The sequence below is a fragment of the Archocentrus centrarchus genome, chromosome 14 (genome assembly GCF_007364275.1).
Source record: "Archocentrus centrarchus isolate MPI-CPG fArcCen1 chromosome 14, fArcCen1, whole genome shotgun sequence".
NCBI classification, from domain to species: Eukaryota; Metazoa; Chordata; class Actinopteri; order Cichliformes; family Cichlidae; genus Archocentrus; species Archocentrus centrarchus.
The window spans coordinates 13,391,577-13,418,069 of record NC_044359.1 but is presented as its reverse complement, the minus strand read 5'-3'; the positions used below and the strand labels follow the sequence as shown (position 1 = coordinate 13,418,069).

Here is a 26,493-nt window from a genome sequence, read left to right as displayed (position 1 = left end):
GGCTGCTGCTTTGGTTTATGACTAAAACACCTAAAACAAGAAGCACTCAGGGAGCGCAAACCTCTCTGAGCACCATTTACTTTTATAGTGTTGTGTCTTGTATACATTAATTTTGTTTTCTTTGTTCTTTTTAAACGTACTTTAAGAAGTTTGTATTGCAGTAAAAACAAGTGTAAACTGCGGGCTTTTGTTATTTGCCCTGCTGAAACCCATTTTAACATACTTGGTGTAATTCTGAGTACATTTATGTTGAGAGGTCAGAGGTCAAATGTGACATGATATTTTAAAGCTTTATACAGTACTTTCTATATGTTGACAATACATATCACACTTGTAGTTATAAGGCTTTTTGTCACGTTTGGACCCGGGTGGGTGTAAGGCAAATTTAAATGGATTAACATGACCCCACCCTGCACCCCTACAAAGTTACAAACAGAATGACGCGCACACATGCAAATGCTATCAAAAACATAACCTCCTTGGTGGAGGTCAAAATCTCGATGTTACAGTTTCAGCTTTGTGTTCAATGCTAACTTGATAACAAAATGAACTAAGGAAGTAAATATGCTAATCTCGTTTAATATTTGCATATTATGAGCATATCAGCTGCTAAAATATCTTTGCACACTGCTTTTCTATCAATGCATTTTTATTAAATTGACACAAACCCATTTCAGCTCTAAAACGTGAAGCATACAGTAGCTCCAGTGAAAACAAGCTATTAGCTAAGAAGCTCACCATAACCTGGGAAAAAAAAAAAACTTTTGTTTTTTCCGTTGGAGCCATTCGTCGGTGTCTACACAGACACTACCACAAAACGCCCGTTCCTATCATGCAGTCTTGCAGTATACAAGGGCACGTCTGACCACAAATAATTCCATTAATCTAAAAATTTCATTTGACACATTTACAGTGTAATTATAATAGAAGAAGAAAATGCCACAGCAGCGAACTCCCAGAATATAAATGAGCATGTGCCGGCCTGCTAGCATGCATTATTTTCTCTCTGTCACATGACATTTTACTCTTTCATGGACAGTCGGAGCCAATAGTCCCCCTGCCACTTGAACTTGCTGACAGAGGCTTAATGTTCATATAGGTCAGAGACTTGTCAGATACTTCCCTACCCCTGACACTCCGTGACCCCCACCTGCTGTCCCAAACTGAAGGTTTTCTACATTTAGCCTCTGGTCTGTGTGCTGAATCAGCATTAACTAGTTCCTCCAGGAGCTAAATAAAACCTGTCAGTTCAGAGATGACAGAGCCTTACAGGCAGTGATGTAGTTCCATTGTGCACAGTGGAAAATGACTGAATCTGCTTAGAAAAAATAAATAAAATAAGATTTTTTTTTTTTCAGCTTACATAAGTTTCTGATTAGTGATGCAAAACTGGCATTACAGATTTAAGTGAACAAACTTTCCAGTGGCAAATGTAGGCTGCAACCAGTAACAGCGGTGCTACGACTACCGACAACCATCTGGAGGATCATCCAAAGTGTCACTTTGACACACTGTGCAGAATACACAGTACCAGTCAGAAGGCTGGACATCCATTCAATATGAATGGGCAAGTGTCACCGAAGCCCGATTCAGCTCAAGCTGAGTGTTTTCACCACTGTGATCTTGGTGTTTTGAAAATGGAAATAACGAGCGAGGGGTGGATGTGATGGAGAAAATTAGTGATACTGCATGCTTGTATTGAGTTATCATAAACACATTCAGTAACTTGAAAGTAGTGTTTGAGACCATAAACTCATTAAGAAAGTGTCTGCAGCTCCATCAGGCAGCTTTCCTAGAAACTTCTATACAATCAGACATCTCTCTGCTGCCGCAGGAGTGATATCCTACTGGCCATTTGACAGCATGAAGGTTTCAGGCACTTCTTTAGCTTCACTTTTCAGATCAGAAGGCTACATCCATCTTTGCACAGAGTCTGAGTTTAACCACCACTGTTACTGAACCCATGAATTCCAGGTAGGAAATTAAAACATTTGTGGCTCAGCATTTGGTGCAGCATTTTATTTTCTTTGTTTCACCTTTTCATGTTAACTCTTATTTTTCAAAACATAAAATATGCAGAAGCAGATTTAATTGAGCTATCTTTGTTCATTATTTTTAATTTTTCAACTTGAAGATATCAAACTGTGTCTGTTCTTTGAATGATTGCAGTATAGTAATGGTGCAAATGACTGAACTTCTAATAAAAACTAGGTTTACTAAAAAGAAAAACATCAATCAATCAATCATAATCCATACAGTGTTGTGTAAAGAACAGCTTTTGAAACCACTTTTACTTGCATGACTTCTCACTTGAAGTAACAATCAATAGAACCCTAATATGTCTAATACTACTAATAATACTAATTTGTAATGTGCAATGCAATAAAATTTAGAAACTGTTGAGGTTAGAAAATTCTCCCGTAATCGCAAGGTCTGTAAAACAGTCCATAAATATCATGAACAAGAAATAACAGTGATGTGTTCAACTAGCATGGGGGGGGGGGGGGGGGGGGGGGGGGGGGGGGGGTTCATTTAGAAAGCAAAATGACAAGTAAAGATGGACAAGTGTTCCACAGCTGAAGCTCAGCATGAAACATGAAGACACCTTAACAGCTTACTGTTATTGTACCAAACCAGTCTGGGTGACATTTAACTTTCAGGATAATCTTTGCTTTTGAATAATGGCATAACAGAAACGGTTTGGAAGCTACAGGGTTATTATGTAATTCAGAGGGGCTTTGAGTTACATAAGGTTTTTTTAAAGCCTTGTACTGTTGTACTGTTAGTTTCTATCATTAAATAGAAGAAGCAGAAATCTATCTATCTCTCTCTCTCTCTCTCTCTCTCTCTCTCTCTCTCAGCATGGCCTCACGGGTCATAGTCACAACCTTTAATCTATTGATTTGTGTTAACATGATTTTTCATCAGTCCACTCTCATATGTACTTATTGAAAGCTGAGAGATAAAAGAATCCACATTTGGAGGTTGGAGGGTTGGTAGAGGTGTAGGTCGCCCTGACTTTCAGCAACACCCACATTCAACTCATACACATTACAGTTTTTCACCATTATTAATTACAAATATGTCACTTGGTTAAGCTTAGGCATTAAAAGCACTTGGTTAGGTTAAGAAAAATATGATGGCTTGGGTTATTCTATTTTTCTTAAATTATTCCATTTGAAAATGTACAGTGTACATAGTTTCTTTGGCAACTTGCACTGGAGGGACCTCAGACTCTGATATTCATTCCTGTCATGTTTTACATGAGAAGAATGCCAATAAAGCTCTTTGAATCTTTTTTGAATCTAAAATACAACGGCTGCCACGTCTTTTAAAACTTTGTTTTCCTGGTTGCCAGGGTCAAACCTCCCCACTTTCTCTACAAACAATACATAGTCCTGACACGAAATAAATTTCCCCTTGAAATGCATTAATTACAAATTCTTGCTTAGTGGCATGAAAAAAATGTAATAATTCGTGTCCATGAACATGAAAAAAATAGATGAATTCTTTATGACTATTTCACAAACTGCTGTGACACTGGGCTGTGTGAGGGGAAAATTAACAGCACTTTTGTAGAGAAAACAACCAAAACATATTTTCAGGGCACAGATGAATAAATTAAATATCAACTAATAAATGCATTTGCCTCTGTCTTATCCTAAACTTCACTCACTGCTTCATCAGTTTCATTCTTCCCCAGCCTCCTATTTATTCTCCCTTTAGGGGACAGGTTTAGCTGCACATCATCAGAGGCACCGAAGTATCCAAGTACTTTTCTTTTTACATCAGTTAATAGTGATTTAAAGCCTATTAGACTGAAATGCTTCAGGTGTGGATGCAGTTCTCCGCAAACATGTATTGGCAGAGAGACAGCAGATAATGATTTCTTTGTTTAATCCCTGAAGGAAAGAAAGCATCAAAGAAAAAAAAATTGATTTAAGTAGAATGGACATAATGAAGATGTACTCAACAAAAAGGAACTTTTTGGGACCTGGTGTTGACTGTCCCAGCTTTTAGCCTCCAGTTACACATAAGAATACAGAATACAAGCATGCATGGAAACACACAAGGACATCCGCATCCTGATCCACTGTGAAAGTGTTCATACAAAAATCACAAAAAAGAGTGCTGCAAAGCAGAGCTGATACAGCTTTTAATGCTTTACAGTTTGCCCTTGAAGTCTCTTCTGGAGAAACAGCCAGGCCAGCCGTGACTGTGTATGGCTGAGCATACACTAATGGTGATAAAATACACAGACTCTTGCTCCTGGTATGCTTCAGTCCTAAAACACAAATTTGTTTCATCTCAAAGTGGGTCAGGCTTTACTAGAATCATAGGAGTCTGCTTTAAATTCATTTGAGAAGGTAAAGCACCTGCAGCTGGATGATCTATCAAAATAAATTAGTGTGTGCCAGTATTACACTGCCTTTGAGGAAAGACTTTACAAGACTTGCCTTGTAAAATGTTTTAATACACAGGAAAATTCAGAGTATTTTTCCTTTTTCCAGTGTTTGAATAAATCTGCCAGGAAAGCGATACTGGAAGGTTTTAGATGATGTAGATGGGTAAGTTTTCTTGTATAAAAAAAGCAGAGATGACAAGAAGAGAGGATTATTTTAGACACAAGGCTCAGACAAGATAGAGGAAGATGAAGAAGGGCGAGATGGGAGTCGAGGGAGAGCTTAGAGGAAGCTGAATAGAGAAAGAGCATCATATGTGAGGAGAAAGGGAAGCAGACAGCAAAGTGAAGGGATGAGGATGAGGAGAAAGACACAGGGGGACTCTAGGGAGGTATCAATGAGGCTATTGATCTGTCCATCCAGCACACATCTGCTGTCCCGTCACTGTCTTCCCTCATCTATTTGCATCATCAACATGAGATGGATTTCCTTTTCTGTAGCTTGTCTGCATTTGCATGAGTGTGTGATGGGATGGATGGATCAAAGAGAAACTGATGAGGGGGAAGGGGGAAGCGTGAGTCTAATCAGTCTGTGGTCTAACTGTACAAAGGCAGAATTATGTGCTACAGCATGGATTTGGGCAGCATTGTTTGTGTCAAACAACTGTTGAGGTTGATAATTATCAAAATTTGTCAGTCAGATTTTAAATATTTTAAAATGTATGTTATGTATTTAGCATTAGAAATACATGGTTCAGTGGCACTATTTTGTGTTTAAGTAGAACAGCACCAAGTGTGGCGTATGTGCGCATTGATCTGCTGTGTTCTTCTGCAAATGGCTAATAAAAAGGAAGTCACGCTCCACTGAAGGTTCCATGGTGTCTAAATAGTTATGTCATAAGTGTAGGACATAACAAATTGGCGACGAGATTAAAACGGATCCCTGATGTGCATGAGACGACAGAGAGGGGGAAATCCTTGTGGAAGTGACGGACAAGACAAAAAAAAAAAAAAAAGAGAAAAAGCTAACCCTTCGTGTGGATGCTAATACCCCTGCTAGCGAACTGCATAGACAGCGTGAGTAACATCTCTTCTTAAGTGAAGGACACTGATAAAGACACAGAAAATGTCGGGCGGTGTTGGACAAATGGACATATTTGATAACTGCACAGAGGATTGGACAACATATGTAGAGCGAGTGGAACAATACTGTGTGGCTAATAAAGTAGAGAATGAGAGGAAAGTTGCTGTGTTACTGAGTGTGATGGGAGCAAAAACGTATAACTTGTTGCGCAGCCTCATCACACCGGCCAAACCAGCAGCCAAAAGTTTCAAGGAGATCACGGAGGTGCTTCAAAAACATTTCCAACCGAAACCACTGGTCATAGCCGAGCGATTTCGATTCCATAAACGACATCAGCTAAAAACGGAGTCCACGTCAGAGTACATCGCGGATCTCCGGCGGCTGTCGGAGCACTGTCAGTTTGGGGAGGGGCTTTCAGATGCACTGAGAGACCGTTTCGTCTGCGGGCTGCACAACGAAAGCATACAGAAACGACTCCTCACAGAAGATAATCTCACGTTGAACCGTGCATTAGAGATCGCCATATCTATGGAGACAGCAGCAAAAGATGCAGGAGAGCTACAGGGAAAATACACAGAACCGCGTTCTGTAAATAAAATGCGCATGCAGCGTAATGATAAGTCACAGACCTGCTACAGATGCGGAAAGAAGTCACATGACGCTGCAAATTGCTGGTTTAAGGATAAAGAATGCCTGCAATGTAACAAAAAGGGGCATATACAGAAAATGTGCAAATCAAAGCAGTATGATAAAAAGAAAAACAAAATGTGGAAAAGAGAAAGGAAGCTGCATGACTTAAATGAAACAGACTCAAATGATTCTCAAGAGGATTTGGCATGTCTTGAGCTGAACACAATACAGGGGAAAGATAATGATGCAATATGGCTCACACCAAAAATACAAGGAGTTAAGTTAAAGATGGAGCTGGATACTGGGTCAGCCCTCTCACTAATCTCATATGAAGATTACAGAGATAAATTTCCCAATCTGAAACTAAAACACACCTCAGTGAAGTTAAAAACATACACAGGTGAAAGAATAACTCCCTTGGGAAAACTGAAAGTGAAAGTGGAATATGAGAAGGATAAGTGCAACCTGGAACTTTATGTTCTGAAAAATGGAGGTGTGCCATTATTTGGGCGTGACTGGTTGAAACACATCCACCTCAACTGGAAAGGAATAAAGTCCATGAGACTAGCACATGGTCTGAGTGCACATCCTGTGGATGAAAGACTGAAACAGACACTCGAGAAGCATGCTCAGGTGTTCAAGGAAGGTATTGGCACTCTGAAAAATATTAAAGCACAGATCATACTGGAGGACAATGCAAAACCCAGATTTCACAAAGCACGTCCTGTACCATATGCTGTACGGCCCAAAGTCGAAGCAGAGCTCCAACACCTGGAAGAGCAAGGAATACTCACCAAGGTGGAATGGTCAGACTGGGCCACACCAATAGTATCAGTGAGCAAGAAGGCAAGTGATAGTGTGCGAATCTGTGGTGATTTTAAGGTTTCAGTGAACCCAGTCCTCCGCATCGATCAGTACCCACTCCCACGAATAGAAGACATATTCACAGCAGTGGCAGGTGGCAAACACTTTTCAAAAATCGACCTTGCTCAAGCTTATCTTCAGATGGAAGTAGAAGAGACATCCAAGAAATATCTAGTGATAAACACTCATAAAGGCCTATATCAGTACAACAGACTGGTCTTTGGTATCGCCAGTGCCCCAGCAGTATGGCAACGCGCTATGGATCAGGTTCTGCAGGGCATTCCAGGAACGCAATGTTTTCTGGATGACATAATCGTCACAGGTGTCGATGAGGAGACTCATTTGGCTAACCTAGCAGCAGTCCTGGCCAGGTTAGAAAAATATGGACTGAGAGCAAACAAAAACAAATGTGAGTTCTTCCAGGATGCCATTGAATATTGTGGCCATAAGATCGACAGGCATGGACTCCACAAAACCAAAGACAAGGTTGACGCAGTCTTGAAGGCACCGGAACCTAAAAATGTGAGCCAACTACGCTCATTCTTGGGCTTAATTAATTATTATCACAAGTTTCTACCGAACCTGTCGACAGTTCTGCACCCCCTGCACTTGCTGCTGCAACAAAATGTCAAATGGAAATGGACAAAAGAATGTGAAGAGGCATTTAATGGTGCCAAGCAGCTCATTACGTCAGAGGAGGTGCTGACGCATTTTGACCCAAACCTACCCCTTCGCCTTGCCTGTGATGCCTCCCCATATGGCATCGGTGCTGTGCTATCTCATAAAATGCCTGATGGATTGGAACGACCAATTGCTTTTGCCTCAAGGTCCCTAAATGCAGCAGAGCGAAACTATGCACAGATCGACAGAGAAGCGCTCAGTCTAGTGTGGGGAGTGAAGAAGTTTAATCAGTATCTATATGGAAGACACTTCACCCTGATTACAGACCACCGACCGCTGGTGTCCATTTTTAACCCTCAGAAAAGCATTCCAACCATGGCTGCAGCACGGTTGCAGCGGTGGGCCTTATTCCTTGGTGCACACACTTACACCATTGAATTTAAAGGGACAAAACTGCATGGGAATGCAGATGGACTGTCACGCCTTCCACAAAGGCAAACCACTGAAGAAACCACTGACCCAGCAACTGTGTTTCACGTGGCACAGATGGAACCTCTACCTGTCACCAGTGCTCAGGTGAAAAGAGAAACAAGCCGAGACACAATCTTATCCAAAGTGTATGATTTTACTGTGAATGGCTGGCCATCCTCCAGTGACACTCAATTATCTGTGTATTCTACCCGCAAAGACCAGCTATCTGTTTGCCAAGGATGTGTCTTGTGGGGAACCCGTGTCATCCTTCCACCCAAACTACGTACAAGGGTACTAGACTCACTACACGATGGACATCTGGGTGTTGTTAAGATGAAGAGTCTTGCTAGGAGCTATGTTTGGTGGCCAGGCATAGACTGTGAAATAGAGAACGTGGCTAAATCCTGCACTGGTTGCCAGCAGACACTGCGCCAGCCTCAACCAGCACCTGTACACACATGGGAGTGGCCATCCACTCCATGGCAACGCATTCATATAGACTATGCTGGACCATTTATGGACCAAATGTTCCTGATTGTGGTTGATGCTCACTCAAAGTGGCCAGAAATTTTTCCTGTGAAGCAAGCAACAGCTGCCAGCACAGTCAGCATCCTTCGATCACTCTTTGCACGCACAGGTTTGCCACAACAGCTTGTAAGTGACAATGGCCGTCAGTTTACTGGAGAGGAGTTTCAGAGTTTCCTCAAGAACAACGGTGTACGACATATGACTTCAGCTCCCCATCATCCAGCAACAAATGGACAAGCTGAACGGTTCATTCAGTCCTTCAAGCGGTCAATGAAAGCCAGCCGATTGGAGGGAAAGCCAATGCAACACAAAATCGACAGCTTCTTATTGGCTTACAGAAACACCACTCATGCAACTACTGGACACACACCTGCAATGCTTTTCATGGGACGAAATCTGAGATCACGTTTGGATCTGTTAAAACCAGACATCCGCAAGAATGTCCAGGGCAAACAATCTTCTTTGGTGGAAACAACAAAGAACCGAACCAGATCATTTGACATTGGACAAAAAGTTCTTGCCAGAGACTATAGAGGCCCAAATCAGAAATGGCAGTCTGGCATGATTCTGTCACAGACTGGACCTCTGACATACAACATTAATGTTGGAGACAACTTAATCTGGCGGCGACATGTTGATCAGATTGCAGATGCAGAAACCCACATGGTTCCAAGGCAACCTGAGAGCACATCCACATCTCAGGATTCAGAAGAGTTTATCTTCGCAACACCTCCTGAGGTTCAGGGTTTAGGTGAAACCACTGATGCCCAAACAGCCGAACCTTCCACACAGAGTACTATGGACTCTGGCCATTCTGGCAGACGTTACCCTGAGAGAAATCGCAGAGCACCTCAGAGACTGAATTTATAGATTTCCAGTTCATTTTATAAGGAAACAGTTAAAATGTTTAGAGTGAACAATCTGCCACTATGTTGTAGATCTCAGAGTAGTTATTATGTTTCTGTTACACTCTCTGGAGCAAATTTATTGGGTTACAGCATTTCCTGGAATATATTTTGGTGCTTGATGTTAATTGTGGTTCATCAAAGCTGGATGGGAGGAACTGTTATGTATTTAGCATTAGAAATACATGGTTCAGTGGCACTATTTTGTGTTTAAGTAGAACAGCACCAAGTGTGGCGTATGTGCGCATTGATCTGCTGTGTTCTTCTGCAAATGGCTAATAAAAAGGAAGTCACGCTCCACTGAAGGTTCCATGGTGTCTAAATAGTTATGTCATAAGTGTAGGACATAACAATGTATAAAAGGTGTGTGATGTTTTATGAGTGATTTTCAGAGAAATAATTACGTGCAGCCCCTTTTCTCTGTCTTAAGAGTTATTACATTGATGAAAATTACATTAGAATGAATATGAGGTCATTTTTTTGGTCTAGTTAAAAGTCTAAACGTCTTGCGGGATACTTGTAATACTAAGAACATGTTGGATAGTGGGAGGCAGTGACTTTCATGAAAAAATGAAAAACTTATACTAAATTACAGAAGAATTATTTTAATAAATAAAGGATAGGTAGCGATTGAAGCTGAACATCAATCTACAGTGTTTCTTGAGTAATTCATAAGAAATCAAAAATTAAAAAAATCAGAAATTCATCTGCAGCATGTTGTATAGATTTGCCCAACGAATACTTGTAGCAAAAGATTCAACGAATAAATAAGGGAGAAGTAGAGCTTTGCACATTGAATACTCACACCAAGTTTTAAAAGAGTCAGCCAGGGAATAAGAGAGGAGTAGGGATTAAAGGTCAACATAATGTACAGTATTTCTTGAAAATTTTGAAAATTAAGAAAAAAAAAATCAAACATCTATCTGAAATATTTTGTTGACCATTGCCCAAAAATATTCATGACAAGTTTCAGAAGAATAAGACAATAAATAAGGGAGGAGTAGCGACTGAAGTTAAACATAATTCTTCAGTATTTCTTGAAAATCTTTTAAAATTAATTAAAAAAGTCAAAAATTGAAAATCTATCTCCCTATTTTGTAGATCTTTCGCCAAATATTTCAGAAGATTTTCAATATAAATAACTGTGGAGTAGCAAATTTAGCAAAAAAAGTTTAATGCACTGTTTACCTTCAAAATTTCAACTTGCAATCATTGAGTTGAGCATGAACTCTGTAGACAAAAGTATTCTAAAGTCAAATGTGAGGCCATCTGTCCAACAACTAAAGCTTGGCCCACATTGGGACATGCAACATGAGAATGATCCCAAAAACACCAGCAAATCTACAACAGAACGGCTGAAAACAAAAAGAACCAAGGCATTGCAATGGCCCAGTCAAAGTTCAGACCTTAACCCAATTGAGACTTAACCCAAGTCTCAATGAACTGAAGCAACACTGTAAAGAAGAGTGGGCAAAAATTCCTCCACAATGATGTGAGAGTGATAAACTCCTACAGAAAACTATTATTTGAAGTTGTTGCTGCTAAAGGTGGTTCTACAAGCTATTGAATCATGGGATGTATTTACTTTTCACGATTGCACAGACTACTATGAAAACTTTCTACTTCACTTGACTGGATTAACCACAAATACACATTTTTGTCTGGTCACTGGAAACACAATCTTGAAACCCATCGGGTTGTCTGCTGAATTCTGGGAATAGTGGCAATATTTCACGGCTTCCATTGTAGCAAGGTTAACAGTCAACACATCTCTGGGTCTAGTTCAAGATTGTGTTTCAGCAAAATCTTTCTGTCTTTGTCTCTCCACATGTTCTGTTTACCTGCATGCAACCAAAACCTGCTCCAAGACGACTGATGAGCTGTACCCAAACTGCAAAAAGACCATTTCCAGCGCATCTTGTCCATTACATGTTCATATGAATAGGAATCTGTCTATAGGGCAGTGTTTCTAAATGTGGGGCACGCCCTACTGGTAGGGTGCAGGGTCATGATAGGTGGGGTGCAAACAACCTGGAAGAAAAGTCATGTGGAATAAATGTTGAACATTGGATTAATTTTCACAAGGAAGAAGGAAATCACATTAGCAGGTACGTTAGCACAGCGATTAGCAAAAATCTCCACCATCACCGTCCGCTGTGTACATAGAGCCGTTGTGCTGCGACTTCCCCACCAAGGACTTTAACCCCTACCCCTTAGGGGTTAAAGCTGATTCAATTCACTCTAAGGCGAACATGACCAAATTACATGAAAATCTACTTTAAAAAAACTTCATCTTTTCAGGACCACAAATGTCAGAGAAACCATAAAAGGTATTTTTTTCATGCATAGATTTCTTACACCACCAGTCCGATCTAGGTTTCTACAGTCTGGCTCAATGAAACCATAAAATTAAATAGTCATTAAATAGTTCCAGGTTTTCAGTACATTTAATCTATATGCCATTAGAAAGGCCCAGGATTGTAATTTCAGGGCACACCATCACCACTAGTCATTTCACAACACATTAAAAAACAATTTGAATCACTCTAAAACACAAAGTGTAGCTGCCTTATCTGTCTCACTCTACTGTCTTTGTTCCAGAAAAATACTCCTTTTCTATCCTGAATAGCCATGCTAACAGGCAAGCTGTTTACCAAAGATGCATTGTAAATCACTGACATTCATATCTAAAAACAAAGAATGTGAGACAAGAGAGCGACAGTGAGGGAGAGGAAAAGCAGAAGAGGGACAAAAACAGACATCTGTGTACTAAAAGCTGACGTTTTGATTTGTGTCCACTCCATCAGCTGACGTCTACTCTGCTGATGAAGTACTAATGAACCGTGCCAGCTAAAGGTCATTAAGCTTACTCTGCAAGATCAACTATCCATAATAATATAAACTTTAATATCAAACAGGACACTAATGTCAATACATCTGGGTCAATGTTCTGTCAGAAGGAGTGACTTCAATCGAGCAAATAATCAATTATTCATCCGAACAACCAAAAGAGTAATTTCACCTCAGGCTATTTTAAGATCCACATCTGTAAGTAATGGTGCATGAGATAAAACGTAGCGTTCTATATAAGAAAAAAAAAAAAAAGAAAATCCTCTTCTTTGGTGCTTTGTGACTGAGTGCACTGAAGCAATGCTGCTGGCAGATCAAACAGAGAAAACTGTGTTGTCTTGCAGCACGCTTTGGGACTATGTAGGCACGTGAAAGGAGGTTAGCTGGTTGTAGACTGACTAGGGGCTGAAAACCTGCTGACTGCACTGCTAAGCTAGCTGCTGACTCCAAAACTCTATTAGCGCATTCTGTCCCACCTGCTCGCTGGTGGAGCTCAACCATAAAGACACACTTGAACAGATGCTGACATATATGCACACGCAACTACACAACAAAGACACACTGACATGTAGAAATATGTCAGACAAAAAGGCAGCTGTGAATAGCTGTGATACCAAAAGAGGGCCTTATACCTCATCAAACAATCAAAGCCTTCCTCTGCTTCTTTACACCTGCATCCACTGCTTACATCTTGGAATTTTTTTTTTTTTTTTTGGGGGGGGGGCATTTTATTTTATTTTATTTTATTTTATTTTATTTTATTTTATTTTATTCATGGCATTGATGGAGCCCTGCAGTTCATTTTCAGTGTAAAATAAGCCACTCACAGCTCCTGTTTCTCTAAGGCTTGCATCCCTGAAAGTCTACTTTCTTCTCATTGGCTGCCCTTCACCTGCTTCCCTATATAGAGCCCAGAGCTTATAAGGCCTCTCACCATATAAGTAAAACTGTGCCGAGGTGTTTAGTAACCATTCAAAGCACAATGTCTCCATTCCTGCGTGATATGAGATTTTAGCTGATTAACATTTCAGTGCCTCCTTTGTCGTACTTTTCATTTCATTGTGCTCCAAATGTTGTAACAGGTGACAGGTATGCATGCCAGTTTAGCACCCAGATGCTTTTACTCAGTGCTATTGGACTGTAGTTTGACATTGTCTTGCTGAAATAAGCAAGGTTTTCTCTGAAAAAAGTCAGAATGGCAGAATATGTTGATGCTGATAACAAGCCAGATGGTCACTTCATTTCAGTCCATCTTAAATGAGCACAGCACAGAGGAGATGGCAGTGCTTCTCAAACTTGTTTATATATGATTGTCTTCTTTGTATGGTAGACTTTTCCATTAGTGGATGCAGCTACAACCTGTGGTCACAGCTAGTGGTTTTCAGAAATGTTCCTGAGCCAAACCAGTGCTTTCCTCTACACATCGTGTCTGTTTTTATTTCAGTGTCTCCTGGGGGCCCAAGAGACCACAGTCATTCAATCAGCCATTCAATCTTTTTTTTTTTCTTACTGGGATGCTCAAAAAAAGCATCCCACTTATCCTGTTCAGGGTCACAGGGGTGGGCAATTTAGAGTTTCCAGTTAACCCCAGTAAGTGCATGTCTTTACAAAGGGAGAACATGCAAACTCCACACAGAGAGAGAGGGAAGGGCCTGGGCCAAGGTGGAATCAAACCCAGGCCTTCCAGATGGTATTCTAACTGTGAGGCAGCAGTGCTAACCACCATGCCACTGTGCTGCCTGTGACATGCAATCGTGTTACTAATTAACCTCATTAATTTCAAGAAATTGCCATCAGACAGATTTTGCAGTCTTTTCTTTCCCCTTTTCTGAAACATTTTTCCTACAATCAAATTCTAAATGAGCATTTTAAAAAAAAAACATCTTTGTTTCAAGGCCCATATTGTCCTTTTTCTGTTTGTTTGGGGTTTTTTGAGGGGTTTCGTGTGCATCCAACATTGTAATAGTAAATGAAAAAAAAAAATCATATAAAAAAATATAAAATATAAATGTTAACTCATATAAGGTATGTTGAAAAATTATGCATAGCTGTCTCTCTCTTTACATGTGAGTCTTGGTGATTGAGTAGTTGAAATTAAAACAAAATTGAGGAAACTACATGTTGTGTGGACTTTCACAGTTGTGCTGCTGGAAAAATTGGACAAAACTATGATGCCTCTTATGTTGAAATGACGAAAAATCTTTCCACTGCACTAAATGATGAGAGCCTACATCAATTTTAGTCTCCGGTGACAGAAACGTTTTCCAGATACTGATGCCTCGGTGTGGTTGTAGTTTAGCCTCTGTTTTCAATGAGGACAGAAGCAGTGAGGCAGTTACTCAATTGTCTTGGTTCCTTCTTGTCTGAGTAATTATTTAATATTTAACTATGTAAATTGATGTGGATGAAATGCATTAGTCCAAGACTGAAAAACAAATGAATTTAGAAGCTTGTACGTGAGTGTAAGAGTGGAGAACGGAAGCAGACATAACTGTGGTGCAAAATTGAAGAGGTCTTCTTTAAGTTTGTGTAATGTATAAAAGCGTGTTTGTATGTATTTGTGATTCATTTATTTTTTACCTTTGCAAGTGAAGCAGTTAACATGAAAGTGTGTGTTCTTCACACGCACCACCTCTCCGCGACAAACCTCCCCACAGCGCTCACACACAATGGGCGAATTTCCACGGCTGGAGACAGGAGAGCTGCTGTTGCTGTTTTCTCCATAGAGGCCTGACTGGTACTGAACTGCTGGCAGAGGAAAGAAGAGAAGGGAAGATAAAAAAGACATGTCACTTGTTGTCATTTTGAAGATGTTTTTTTTTTTCCCTTTCTTTCAACTGATTCCTTTCCTGATCAAACTGTGATTTTAAAAAATGTGGAGCAACTGCCTCAAAAAGATAAGGTGTCTGAAGCATTTTTCAGGCAAGTGTCTCCTTGCAGGAGTAGCTAAACAATGAATCTTTAATGAATTTGAAAACTGTTCAATTTTGCCTTATAGATTAAGTTGAAACCAATCAGTTCTACAAGTTAAAAGTTACTTTCCAACATTAGCTGCTCAAACCAAAAACCATTCATTGTGGCCTTCAGATGACACTTCTGTTAAATGTTTCACAAACACTATGACAGCCAAAACTGGTGGATGGGTAAGGCAGAAAAAATGAATAAAAACATTTACACTAACAAAACAGGCACACAAGCCCACACAGACATAATCCCATGCTCACTTGAATGGAAGTTCACAAAATATGAAAATGGCAATTACAAGGTAGAGGATTAGGATTTCAGCATCTTTTATTTGTTATTAGAATATAAATTGTGAGGATTACACATTTGCATGCATGTAACACACACACATATATACAGTGCTGTGAAAAATAATATTAGACAAAGGTAACTTGAGTAAACACAGAATGCAGCTTTTAAATGATAATTTCAATGATTAAGGGAAAACAGCTATCCAAACCTACCTGGCCCTGTGTGAAAAAGTAATTGCCCCCCTGTTAAATCATGAATTAACTGTGATTAACCACATGTTTTGGAAAGCTGAGGTTAATTTCACTAGCCACAATCTGATTACTGCCTGACCTGTTGAATCAAAAATCACTTAAATAGAACCTGTGTGACAAAGTGAAGCAGACTGAAAGATAAAACAATCTACCAAAATTACTTCAAGAGCGCATCAACAACTCATCCAGGACAGAACCCAGAACAACATCTAAAGAACTGCAGGCCTCAATCGCCTCCGTTAAGGTCAGAGTTCATGATTCATAAATAAGAAAGAGACTGGGCAAAAATGGCATCCATGGGAGAGTTCCAAGGAGAAAACCACTGCTGACCAAAAACAACACAAAGGCTTGTTTCACATTTCCAAAAAACATCTTGATGATCCCCACTGATGAGACAGAAGTTGAACTTTTTGGAAGGTTTGAATCCCGTTACATCTGCATAAACTGAACACAGTATTTCATAAAAAGAAACTCATACCAACAACACCAACCAAGTGGCCGGCATAGTATACAGGAACATCTCTGCCGAGTATGACCTGGAAGTCCCGAGGTCAAAATGGGATACGTCCCCAAAGATGGTTGAGAATGACCAAGCTAAGATCCTGTGGGACTTCCAGATACAGGCAGACAAACTGGTGACAGCTAACCAACAGGACATAATAGTGGTGGACAACTAGAAGTAGAAAGCTGTAGTGACAGATGTAGGAACACCAAGAGATAGCAGCATCAGGAAGAAAGAATACAAGAAGCTGGAGAAATACCAAGGGCTGAGAGAAGAGCTAGAGAGGATGTGGAAGCTGAAGGTAACAGTGGTCACCGTGGTAATCAGAACACTCGGTGCTCCGAGAGGGAGAGTACTGTGCAGGACCTTCAAGCACCCAGGCCTCAACTGGAGGACCCAAACATGAAGGACAAAGACAGGCTGCAGGGCAAGTGGGATAGACAGATGGACGGACGGAAGAACAGACAGACAGACAGACAGACAGATAGATAGATAGACTGGACATATTCACCCATTCATATGTATATGTCAATAAAGCTCTGAATGATGTAAAATCTCAACATAAATGCACGAAAGACATGCACACTACTGAAGAGAGAGCAGTGCACTCCAGGGTCTCTCTGAGATTTCACCTCCATCATCCTTATGAAACCAGTCAAATCCATTTTAATGAAAATGGATTTGACTGGTTTGAGTTCTTTAATTTCACCCAAAAACACAGGTGCATGTAAAGCATCTGTGTCATCACAGAACACAAGAGCAGTAGGATGATTAAATTTCACTGGCTGACTGATTCATTAAATTTTGTTTTGCCATAAAAGTAAATTGTACTCAACAACACTCTGAGCAACAATTCTACTGTATTCCGTTCAGCTCAATTACATTACAGTTAATACTGCTGCATCCCAGAGTATTATGCAATCACAGCAAACACAACACGCTGGCAGGTTAAGCTGGTGACAAGCAGGCGAAACACAGAAAAAGAGGGTTGTGAATCTATAAATGCTTCCATGAGAAAGAAAAGGTAAAACTGGGACAAAAAAAAATGTTTCCCAACAAATTGTATCATAAAGTACATGCGTGTTTGTGTGTGTGTGTGTGTGTGTGTGCGTGCGTGCGTGCATGTGCATCACAAAAGCTGGCATTGATTTTGTAGCCAGATGGCAGCACAAGAACTGGAACAACAGACATAGAAAGATTTGAGCCACCTGTGTGTGGCTGAGAAATTAAATGTGTTACTTGTGTGTGTGTGTGTGTGTGTGTGTGTGTGTGTGTGTGTGTGTGTGTGTTATTATTAGCGGGTTTAAATGATCTAAATTCTGGAATGTGAACTCGTGCTGGGTGCTTGTACTGTATATACAGTGTGTGTGTGCTTCGGGGTGAATGTACGTGTGTTTTGCTTGTGTACTGTGTGTTTTCTTGATAAAGCAGCTACGTAAAGTTGTGTGCACACACAACCTACAACTGCTGTCTATAACAGCGGCTCTCAGCCTTCGTTATTCAGGAAGGGACGAAATATCAATACGGAATATATTCTATTGCTTCTTATTGCCGTACATTATCAACACTGGCGCCAACAGATTACCTTGACATTACTCTGACTTTGACATTGATTAGTTTGCTAACTTGTGATGAAAAGTGGAGGAAATCAAATTATAGAGCTAATTTCATCAAATGATAATACTCACACCAACACCACAGTGCAGTGAATAAATACATTTTGATGGGTATTTATTTCCAGTTACACAGATACATATCACAGTTACATATCAAAGAATCATTGTGTCATTATATATATATATATATATATATATATATATATATATATATATATATATATATATATATATATATATATATATATATATATACACTCTCATTAGGTACACCTGTGCAACTGCTCATTAACACAAATATCTAATCAGCCAATCACATAGCAGCATGGCAGGAAATGCTTCACTGATGGCAACAGTAACTCAAATGACCACTTGTGTGTGCAAGAGAGAATCTCTGCACATAGAACACATTAAACCTAGAAGCAGATGGGCTACAGCAGCAGAAGATGGGTGACACTCCAGTCAGCTACAGTAAGAACAGGAAATTGAGACAACAATTCCCGCAGGCTCAACAAAATTGGAAAAGATTGGAAAAATGTTGCCTGGTCTGATGGTGGTGGTGTAACATGTGGAGGATCGTTTCTTGGGCCTCTTAGTACCAACTGAACATCGTTGCTCCCTTTATGACCACAGTGCACTCATCTTCTGATGGCTTCTAGTGGGATAACACACCATGACACAAAGCTCAAATCATCTCGTACTGGTTTTAAATATGACAGTGAGTCAAATGGTCTCCACAGTCACCAGATATTAATCCAGCAGAGCGTGTGTGGAACAGGAGATGATCATTATGGATGTGCAGCAGACAAATCTGCAGAAACTGTGTGATGCTATCATGGACCAAAATCTCTGAGGAACGTTTCCAGCACCTTGTTCAATCCGTGCCATGAAGAATTAAGGTAGCTTTGAACACAAAGGTGGTCCAAACCAGTAACAGGTCTACCTTATAAAGTGGCCAGTGAGTTTATCATTATCGTTATCAATGCATCATGCTGGTATAATATTAAGAGTAACTCTGGAATTACCAGTCACGCATTTGCCAGAGAACACCAGAACTGTCAGGTCCACCACTGGTGCCCTGTTCTCGTCACAGATATCAGCATATCCTTGCTGAATGCCAAGTGAGCTGCAAGTTGCTGAGCTGTGAGCACAAGTCTCACTAAAGGACATCAGGACCGCATGCTCGTGGAGTCTGTTTCTAACAGTTTGGTCAGAAACGTGGACAAGAGTAGTTGCTGGAGGTCATTTTGTAGGGCTCTGGCAGTGCTCCTCCTGTTCCTCCTTAAACAACAATCATATGCTGTTCCTGCTGTTGGGTTGAAGCCCTTCTACAGCTCTGTCCAGTACTCTTGGTATCTCCTCCACACTCTTCAGACTGTGCTGGGAGACACAAACCTTCTTGTGACATCTGTGCAACCTGAATGGGCTGCAGCCATCGTCTCATGCTACCAGAAGTGACAAGGACACTAGCAAAAAGCAAAACTAGAGAGAAATCAGTCAGGAGGGATACAATTCCAGTCCCTTTTGGGGGGGTTGTCTTGTTGATGCCTCTCCACTGCACCTGCTGTCACTTTCATTTGCACCACAGCAGGTGAAATGGATTCACAATGGTTTATGTTTCCTAACTGGACGGATTGATATCCCTGTAGTTTAACTGGCTTTGTTTTATATTGTGATGATTGAGTTCCCAGTAATCCAGTAATTCATAATTATAATTATTTAAGTTTTTAGATTTGTTTTATTGTGACCCCATGATGAGTCCCAACCCCAAAGCTGGAAACCACTGTTCAACCAAGGTGATTTTTTTGAATAGTCGAGTTGTAGTCAGGTTGTGATACCCAGCAATTCCCACAAAACATGCAAAAACTATGAAGAACATCTAAAGCATGAATCTTTAAACTGTCTGGGGATCCCTCAGATTTATCTTGTGACATCATAAGTGGTCCCAGTTATCCCGCTCTGTTTGAAAGCATCCCATATTTACTCTGGCCTGACTTTACTGGTTAAAAGCATGCATATACCAATAAAGCTCTTCCACAGTGTGAACCAACCCAGTCAGTCAAAAGATAATCCTCTTCTTTTCTGTGGCAGAGTTTGTGGGGGTTACAGTTGCTCAGCCAGGGGTCCCTATGCTATACTGTCACGGTTGCACTTGTACCAGTGTAGCACCACCAAATCCCTTATAAGGTTAACTATTGCCTGTGGTGGGAGGTATAAAACTGAATGGCTGCTAAGAGGAGAAGGCAGCTGCTTGATAGCTCTTACTGGAAAACACTGTGTCACACCAGCAGAGTCACTTTGTTCTACATTTCTTTGGAAATACAACTCTGGGATTAGGTGGTTTCATGTTAATAAAAAACCTACTTTATTTGGTGCTATGTTTAGTCACTGATGCATTTTAATATGTGTGCCCAGCACAGTGTCAGCCGCAGATGAGCTCTTTTGTCTTCCAGCTATCAAAGAACAGCAGGCTTCTTCTCTCCAAAATATATCTGACAAGCTGTCACAGTCTTCTGACTGTCTTACTTCTATTGACTACAAATTTTTCACAAAAAAAAAATTAATAAATAAAAACAATAAAATCTGCCTCAAAAAAAAAACCCCAAAAAACGTTTGGGTTGTAATTGTAAAGTCTGGGTCAATAAAAGAAAACGTCAACTGTCAGGACGAGTCTGAGTTTAGGAATTTTTCCACTGGAGGAATCTCTGGTTAATTTCAGAACCACATCGATCTGTACACACCGCTGACAATCCTCAGAACTGGTAGCACGCAATGACATTGACAAAAATACTGATGGATCCTGGTCAGCAGTCTATAACCAATATCACGCTCTACTTCAAATTGTCACTGCCAAAAAGCTAGTTAATAACCTGTCGATAAGTGATCAATAACCTTGATGAGGGGCTGTTTAAGTCTGCTTCCCAGGATACTATGGTATTGATTCCGTAGATTCCCACACACTCACACACACTGCTTACCATTCGTCGGTCCACTCATGGTGCTAAGTTAAATTCCAGCAGCTTGAATGAGAGTCGCCTCAGGCTCTGTAGCAGATCAGTTAAACCTCGAGTGGCAGGGCAAAAGCTCCGAATATGACAACTCTCTCGTTCCCTGTCCGACTTAAAACTCTCCCTCCCTCCCTGCCTCAGTCTTGAAAGGGCTTTCCCTGCTCCTCCCGGCTCCGAGGATTACTGTCAGGCGGCGGATCGCTCTACCTCTCCACCCTGCGTAAAGGCAGGAATTAAATGGGAACTGACGGTTTACTACTCCTCCTCAAGCTTCCAGCTTCTGCCTACCTCACTAACCCCAGCGGTTCTCCGTCCATTGCAACCTGTTCTGTCACAGCGCTTCTGAGGACGCCCGCAAACCGGTGCGCTCCGGTGTCAGGGCTGAAATGCTGGACCGTGAGTTTCTGGGGGTGTTCACAGACTCCAAAGATGCAGGAGCATCTTTGGCCGGGCAAGGCGGGGGCTTTTCTCATGGTACGAGAGCGCCGAACAGCGTCTGAACTTCAAAGTGCCTAAAGTAAAAAACAAAAAAAAAAAAAGAGGGGGGGGGGGGGCAGAACATGCGCTTCCACACGGGAGTTATTCATGGCTCTGATGGGATTTTTGAGAAAATTTCAGTGAAGTTTGGCGTTTCTTCGCTTTTGTCCTGTAATATCCCAGTCAGGAAATGTGCATCTCATACTGAGTATCTTTTTAAAATCCTATATTAAAAGTTTAATCTTCTACAGTAACCCCACGCGGGGGCAGAGAAAGGAAATTCCAGGGAAATGCATTTAATTTAGATTAATTTTGTAGGTACAGGTGATTCTATCGAGCATATGCGTCCTGAAGATCAGATTGTGAAGGTTTAAAATGGAACTTAAGTGTCACATCCGTCTTTTTTTTTCTTTTTTTTTTCAGAAAAAAAAGATGCACTGTGCGTCAACCTGTGTTATAAAGCATTACGTGTAAATCACCACACATAGTGAAGGAGCCAAGGAGTCATTTAGCAGTTGTTTTATTTGTTCCTTGCTGGATTAATCTGCTGAAGCATCCCTGGATGGCATCACAAAATTGTTGTGATTGTATTCAATTCTGTGCTTTGATTTTCTGGGCATTTTTTATATGTATTATTAAAATGATTAAACTCTGCTGTCTCCCATAGTGTGTCTTTTGCTCTGCCTCTCTCTGCTCTCTTCTCTCGCCCCTCACCGGTGGCAGATGGCTGCCCCTCCCTGAGCCTGGTTCTGCGGAGGTTTCTTCCTTTTAAAAGGGAGTTTTTCCTTCCCACTGTCGGCAAGTGCTTGCTCGTGTGATTGTTGGGATTTCTTTCTAATATTGTAGGGTCTTTACCATCCAACCATCCATTCTTTTCCGCTTATCCTGTTCAGGGTCGTGGGGGTAGGGGGGGGGGGGGGGGGGGGGGGGGGGGGGGGGGGTCTGGAGCCTATCCCAGCTGACATAGGGCGAGAGACAGGGTACACCCTGTACAGGTCGCCAGCCTGTCGCAGGGCCAACACAGAGAGATAGACAATCACATTCGCATTCACACCTATGGGGAATTTAGAGTAACCAATTAACCTAACCCCAGTAACTACATGTCTTTGGACTGTGGGAGGAACCCGGAGAAAACCCACGCAGACACGGGGAGAATATGCAAACTCCCCACAGAGAGAGGTCCGGGCCAAGGTGGAATCGAACCCAGACCTAGGTGTCATTCTAGCTGTGAGGCAGTATAATGCTAACCACCACGCCACCTTGCTGCAAATTATTGCATAAATTGATATTGAATGCATTTTAATCTGGTTTATACTGTAATGGCAAATAAATGGCTGAAATAAATAGCTAGAAACTGACACGACAGACCAAAGACAAAACATATTATCTGCAGCTATAGAGAAACACCAAGAGGTGGCGGTGTACGGCCGGAAAAAAAGAAACACTGTGACTCGCTGCAGTTTGGAAGTATTAAAATAAAATGTGAAAAAATGAGAAGAAAAAGTGAACACGACTGAGATGCGTTACTTGTCCACAGAAGAAAAATTATGTGCATTTTTGATGCTGCCGAACGAAACCACAGGGATATCTAAATCTATTTGGTATGTTTTGATAAATAGTTAAAGACATGAATCACCAAACAGGTGTTATATAGATTTCTTTTGAAAACTCTGACATGTGATTGTTCTCACTTGCAGGCAGCAGCCTTCCAACCAAAACATGTTTATACAGTTAACTTTCAGTCTGGCCTGGCTCATTTCCCTGTAATAGAAAAACAATGCACAGGATATTTCCTGCAAATACGGAAACTCATCTAACATCTTCTGCAAAGATAAAGTAAAACATAAAGTCAGGGAACGCCTAAGCTCAAAATCTAACAATCCTCGGTATATTAAACTCAGTTTAGTTTTTTTATCTCTTTTTTTAAATGGAGGTTTGAATACTCCAGGACGATTTCTGCCGTGTCTGCGAGGGCTGCTTTCCAAATCAAAGTACTTTGAGTGCTCACGCCTTCAATCCTAAGTCCACCGGGGTCAGAAAAACAATAACTCACACATGCAGTTGGTGCGTCTCTGGAGATGTTCAGGTTTGATTTATGACCTATTGTCAAGTCTGTCTGCCAGTTTAAAAGCTGTTGGGATGTTGAAGAACACTGAGGACCACTGTCTGACATGTGCACTGCATGTGTGTTTTTCTAGTTCATTGATTTTTCTACAGTTGTATTATATTCCAAAAGACGATGCGTCTGGTTTTATTTTTGTTAAATTTGAAGTGACACTGTTTCTGGTCAGATTAGACATAATTGAGAGGAAGTTGAAATAATAAGATAGCACAAAAGATCATATAAACAACATTTATTGGTTTGGAAGACAAGAGCAATGTGGTGATCCTGTTTGAAGAATGGAACTGACCAATATCAGTGAATTGTTTTTACATTTACAGCCCCAATTCCAAAAAAAACAACAACAAAAAAACTGGGACACTGTGAAAATGTAACCAAAACAGAATGCAAGTTTTTGCAAATCCCATAAACCCATAATTTATTCACGATAGAATATAGAAAAAAAAATCAGATGTTTAAACTGAGACATTCAAAACAAATATTAGTTCATTTTGAATTTGATGGCAGCGACACATTTCAACAAAGCTGGGACTGCAGCAACAAAGGTAGGAAAAGTAAGTGATACTAAAAAGAAACAGCTGGAGGTTGAGTTAACTGGCAACAGGTCAATAACATGACTGTTTCCCAAAAAAAGAGCATCTTAGGCTGCGTTCACACCGCAGCCTGAAGTGACCCAAATCCGATTATGCGACCAGTATCCGATCTTTTCATGCCAGTCTGAACAACACAGATCCGATCTTTTAAAATGCGACCTGAGTAGTGATGGGTCGGTCGCGAACGATCCGGCTCTAAGAGCCAGCTCTTTGAAGTGAACGACGGGAGCCGGTTCCCGATAGTGAGCCGTTTCTTTTTTCTTTTCGTTCGTTTCCTTTTTTTTTTGTGTGTGTGTAAGCCCCACGTGATTGGTTAAGATGATTGGTAGCATATGATAATCTACACTGAGCGGGAGGGGAGGGTCCACACTGCGCAGTGAGTAAACAAACACCAGAGAGGGAGGGGCTCCTGCAAAATGCTCTCTGAGAAAGTTGCACGTTACATAGAGGCTACACGCAGGAACGGTAAGGAAAATGAGTGACGGAAAGCGCAGCAAAGACTGGACACATTTTAACCTTATACCTCCAAACATGTCGAATGAGAAACAGCGTACTTCAAAAGTGCCGGCATTTGTGGACTTCCAGTCACAAATACCGTAATACCACTACATGACTGTGAAGTGTAATTTCTGAGCTTTCAGGAACCATTTGAATTTTTTCGATAGCATGAATGTCGCAGAGTTAAGGTGCAAAGCCAGCTGATCAAATTCCTTGATCAAGTTCCTTGATCAGCTGACTCTGCGGTGAGAGGCTAGTCTTAATCAGCTGTTCGTGGCTTGTAAGGTCAGGAAACCTGCGATTCAGCAGCGATCGCCTGGCGATAAAGGATTATTCTGATAGAGAGCAGACTGCAAATTTAAAATTTAATATTGAGCAGGCTGCACAAACAACCTACATAGGTATACTGTATACGAACTGTTCATCCCTCAGTGTAATTAGAAGAACAAAACAGGGCAGGTCATCAGGCAGAAGAAACAGGATCAACTCCTCAAAGGCCCTTGTTTTTTCTGATTTCCAATCTTTTGTTTTATAATTTGTATTTGGAGCACTCTATTATATGTTGAGTATATAAAGAAACGTTTGATATAGGCCCAATGTATGTTTTTACATTAGTAATTCATTTGACACTTTTTTTTTAAAATAATTAAAATCTAAGAAGCCATTTGGGAGCCGAAAGAGCCGGCTCTTCTTTGGGAGCCGAAGCTAAAGAGCCGGCTCTCTGAAAAGAGCCGGAATTCCCATCACTAGACCTGTGTGTGTATGGCCAGGTCGCATTTATCCGACCAAGACGTCATTGATACTCGACAAACGTCACTATTCTGCGTCCCGTTACGCGGTCGCGGAAGGAAAAATGTGTGACTTCCGCAAACATTGAGCGCGCTCGCTACATGTGACGTTATCGCGTCCTCTACTGCGCATGCGGGACACTTTCAGGTTCGTCTGCTGTTCACACACAGATCACATCCAAGTCGCATATATTTGGAAATGTGAACTACCACGCAAAAAAATTCGGATTTGGGGCTGAGGGGAGAGAGACAGGACAAAAGAGAGAGAGAGACAGACATTAATAATAACTAATATTAAATGCAGAGTGGGGTATAAACAGAATAAAAAGAGGTGAATAAAAAGAAACAGTGCATTATGGGAACCCCCCAGCAGCCTAGGCCTATAGCAGCATAACTAAGGGATGGTGCAATGCTACATGGACACTGTGTCCTCTGGACTAAAGAGGAGAGGCTTGTTATCATCACTCAGTTCAAAAGCCTGCATCTCTGATAGTATCCGGGCACATTATTGCCTATGTGACTGGCAGCTTGCACATCTAGAAAGGCACCATCATTGCTGAAAGATATATATATACAGATTCTAGAGCAACACATGCTCCCATCCGGATGACATCTTTTTTCAGCAACGCGATGCTAAAGCATGACTTCACTTTTTTCTTAAATTGGTCCATTTTTTCAGTTTAAATATTTGATATGCTGTCTGTGTTCTACTGTGAATAAAATATGTATTTATGAGATTTGGAAACTGTTGCATTCTGTTTTTATTTACAGTTGACACAGCATCCCAACTTTTCTGGAATTGGGGATGCAGATTTGGATCTCTGTGCAATATCAGTGTAGGAGCTTCCAGCTGTCTCTTTATCACATTTTGTATCACACACAGACAACAGAAAATCAGCAGGATCTGCGATGTCATAAAGAGGGTGCTGCTTTTTTTTTTTTTAATTACAAACAGTTAAATCCCTTTGCCTGCATTTACAATAGAGGAGCTTACAGGAGGGAGCAAATAAGAGACAGACAGATACAGA

General features: G+C 40.8%; 1 protein-coding gene across 1 annotated transcript in view; it reads right to left on the bottom strand.

The window, feature by feature from the left end:
* LOC115791967 (actin-binding LIM protein 3-like) overlaps positions 1-20,976 on the bottom strand; it is a 62,283-nt gene extending 41,307 nt beyond the window's left edge. Inside the window, exons 1-2 of the mRNA XM_030746275.1 lie at positions 20,958-20,976; positions 14,936-15,103 (exon numbers count right to left, since the gene is read on the bottom strand). Of these exons, the coding sequence (XP_030602135.1) occupies positions 14,936-15,103; positions 20,958-20,976 (187 nt within the window). The remainder of the gene's footprint in view (positions 1-14,935; positions 15,104-20,957) is intronic.
* Positions 20,977-26,493: the final 5,517 nt, after the last annotated feature.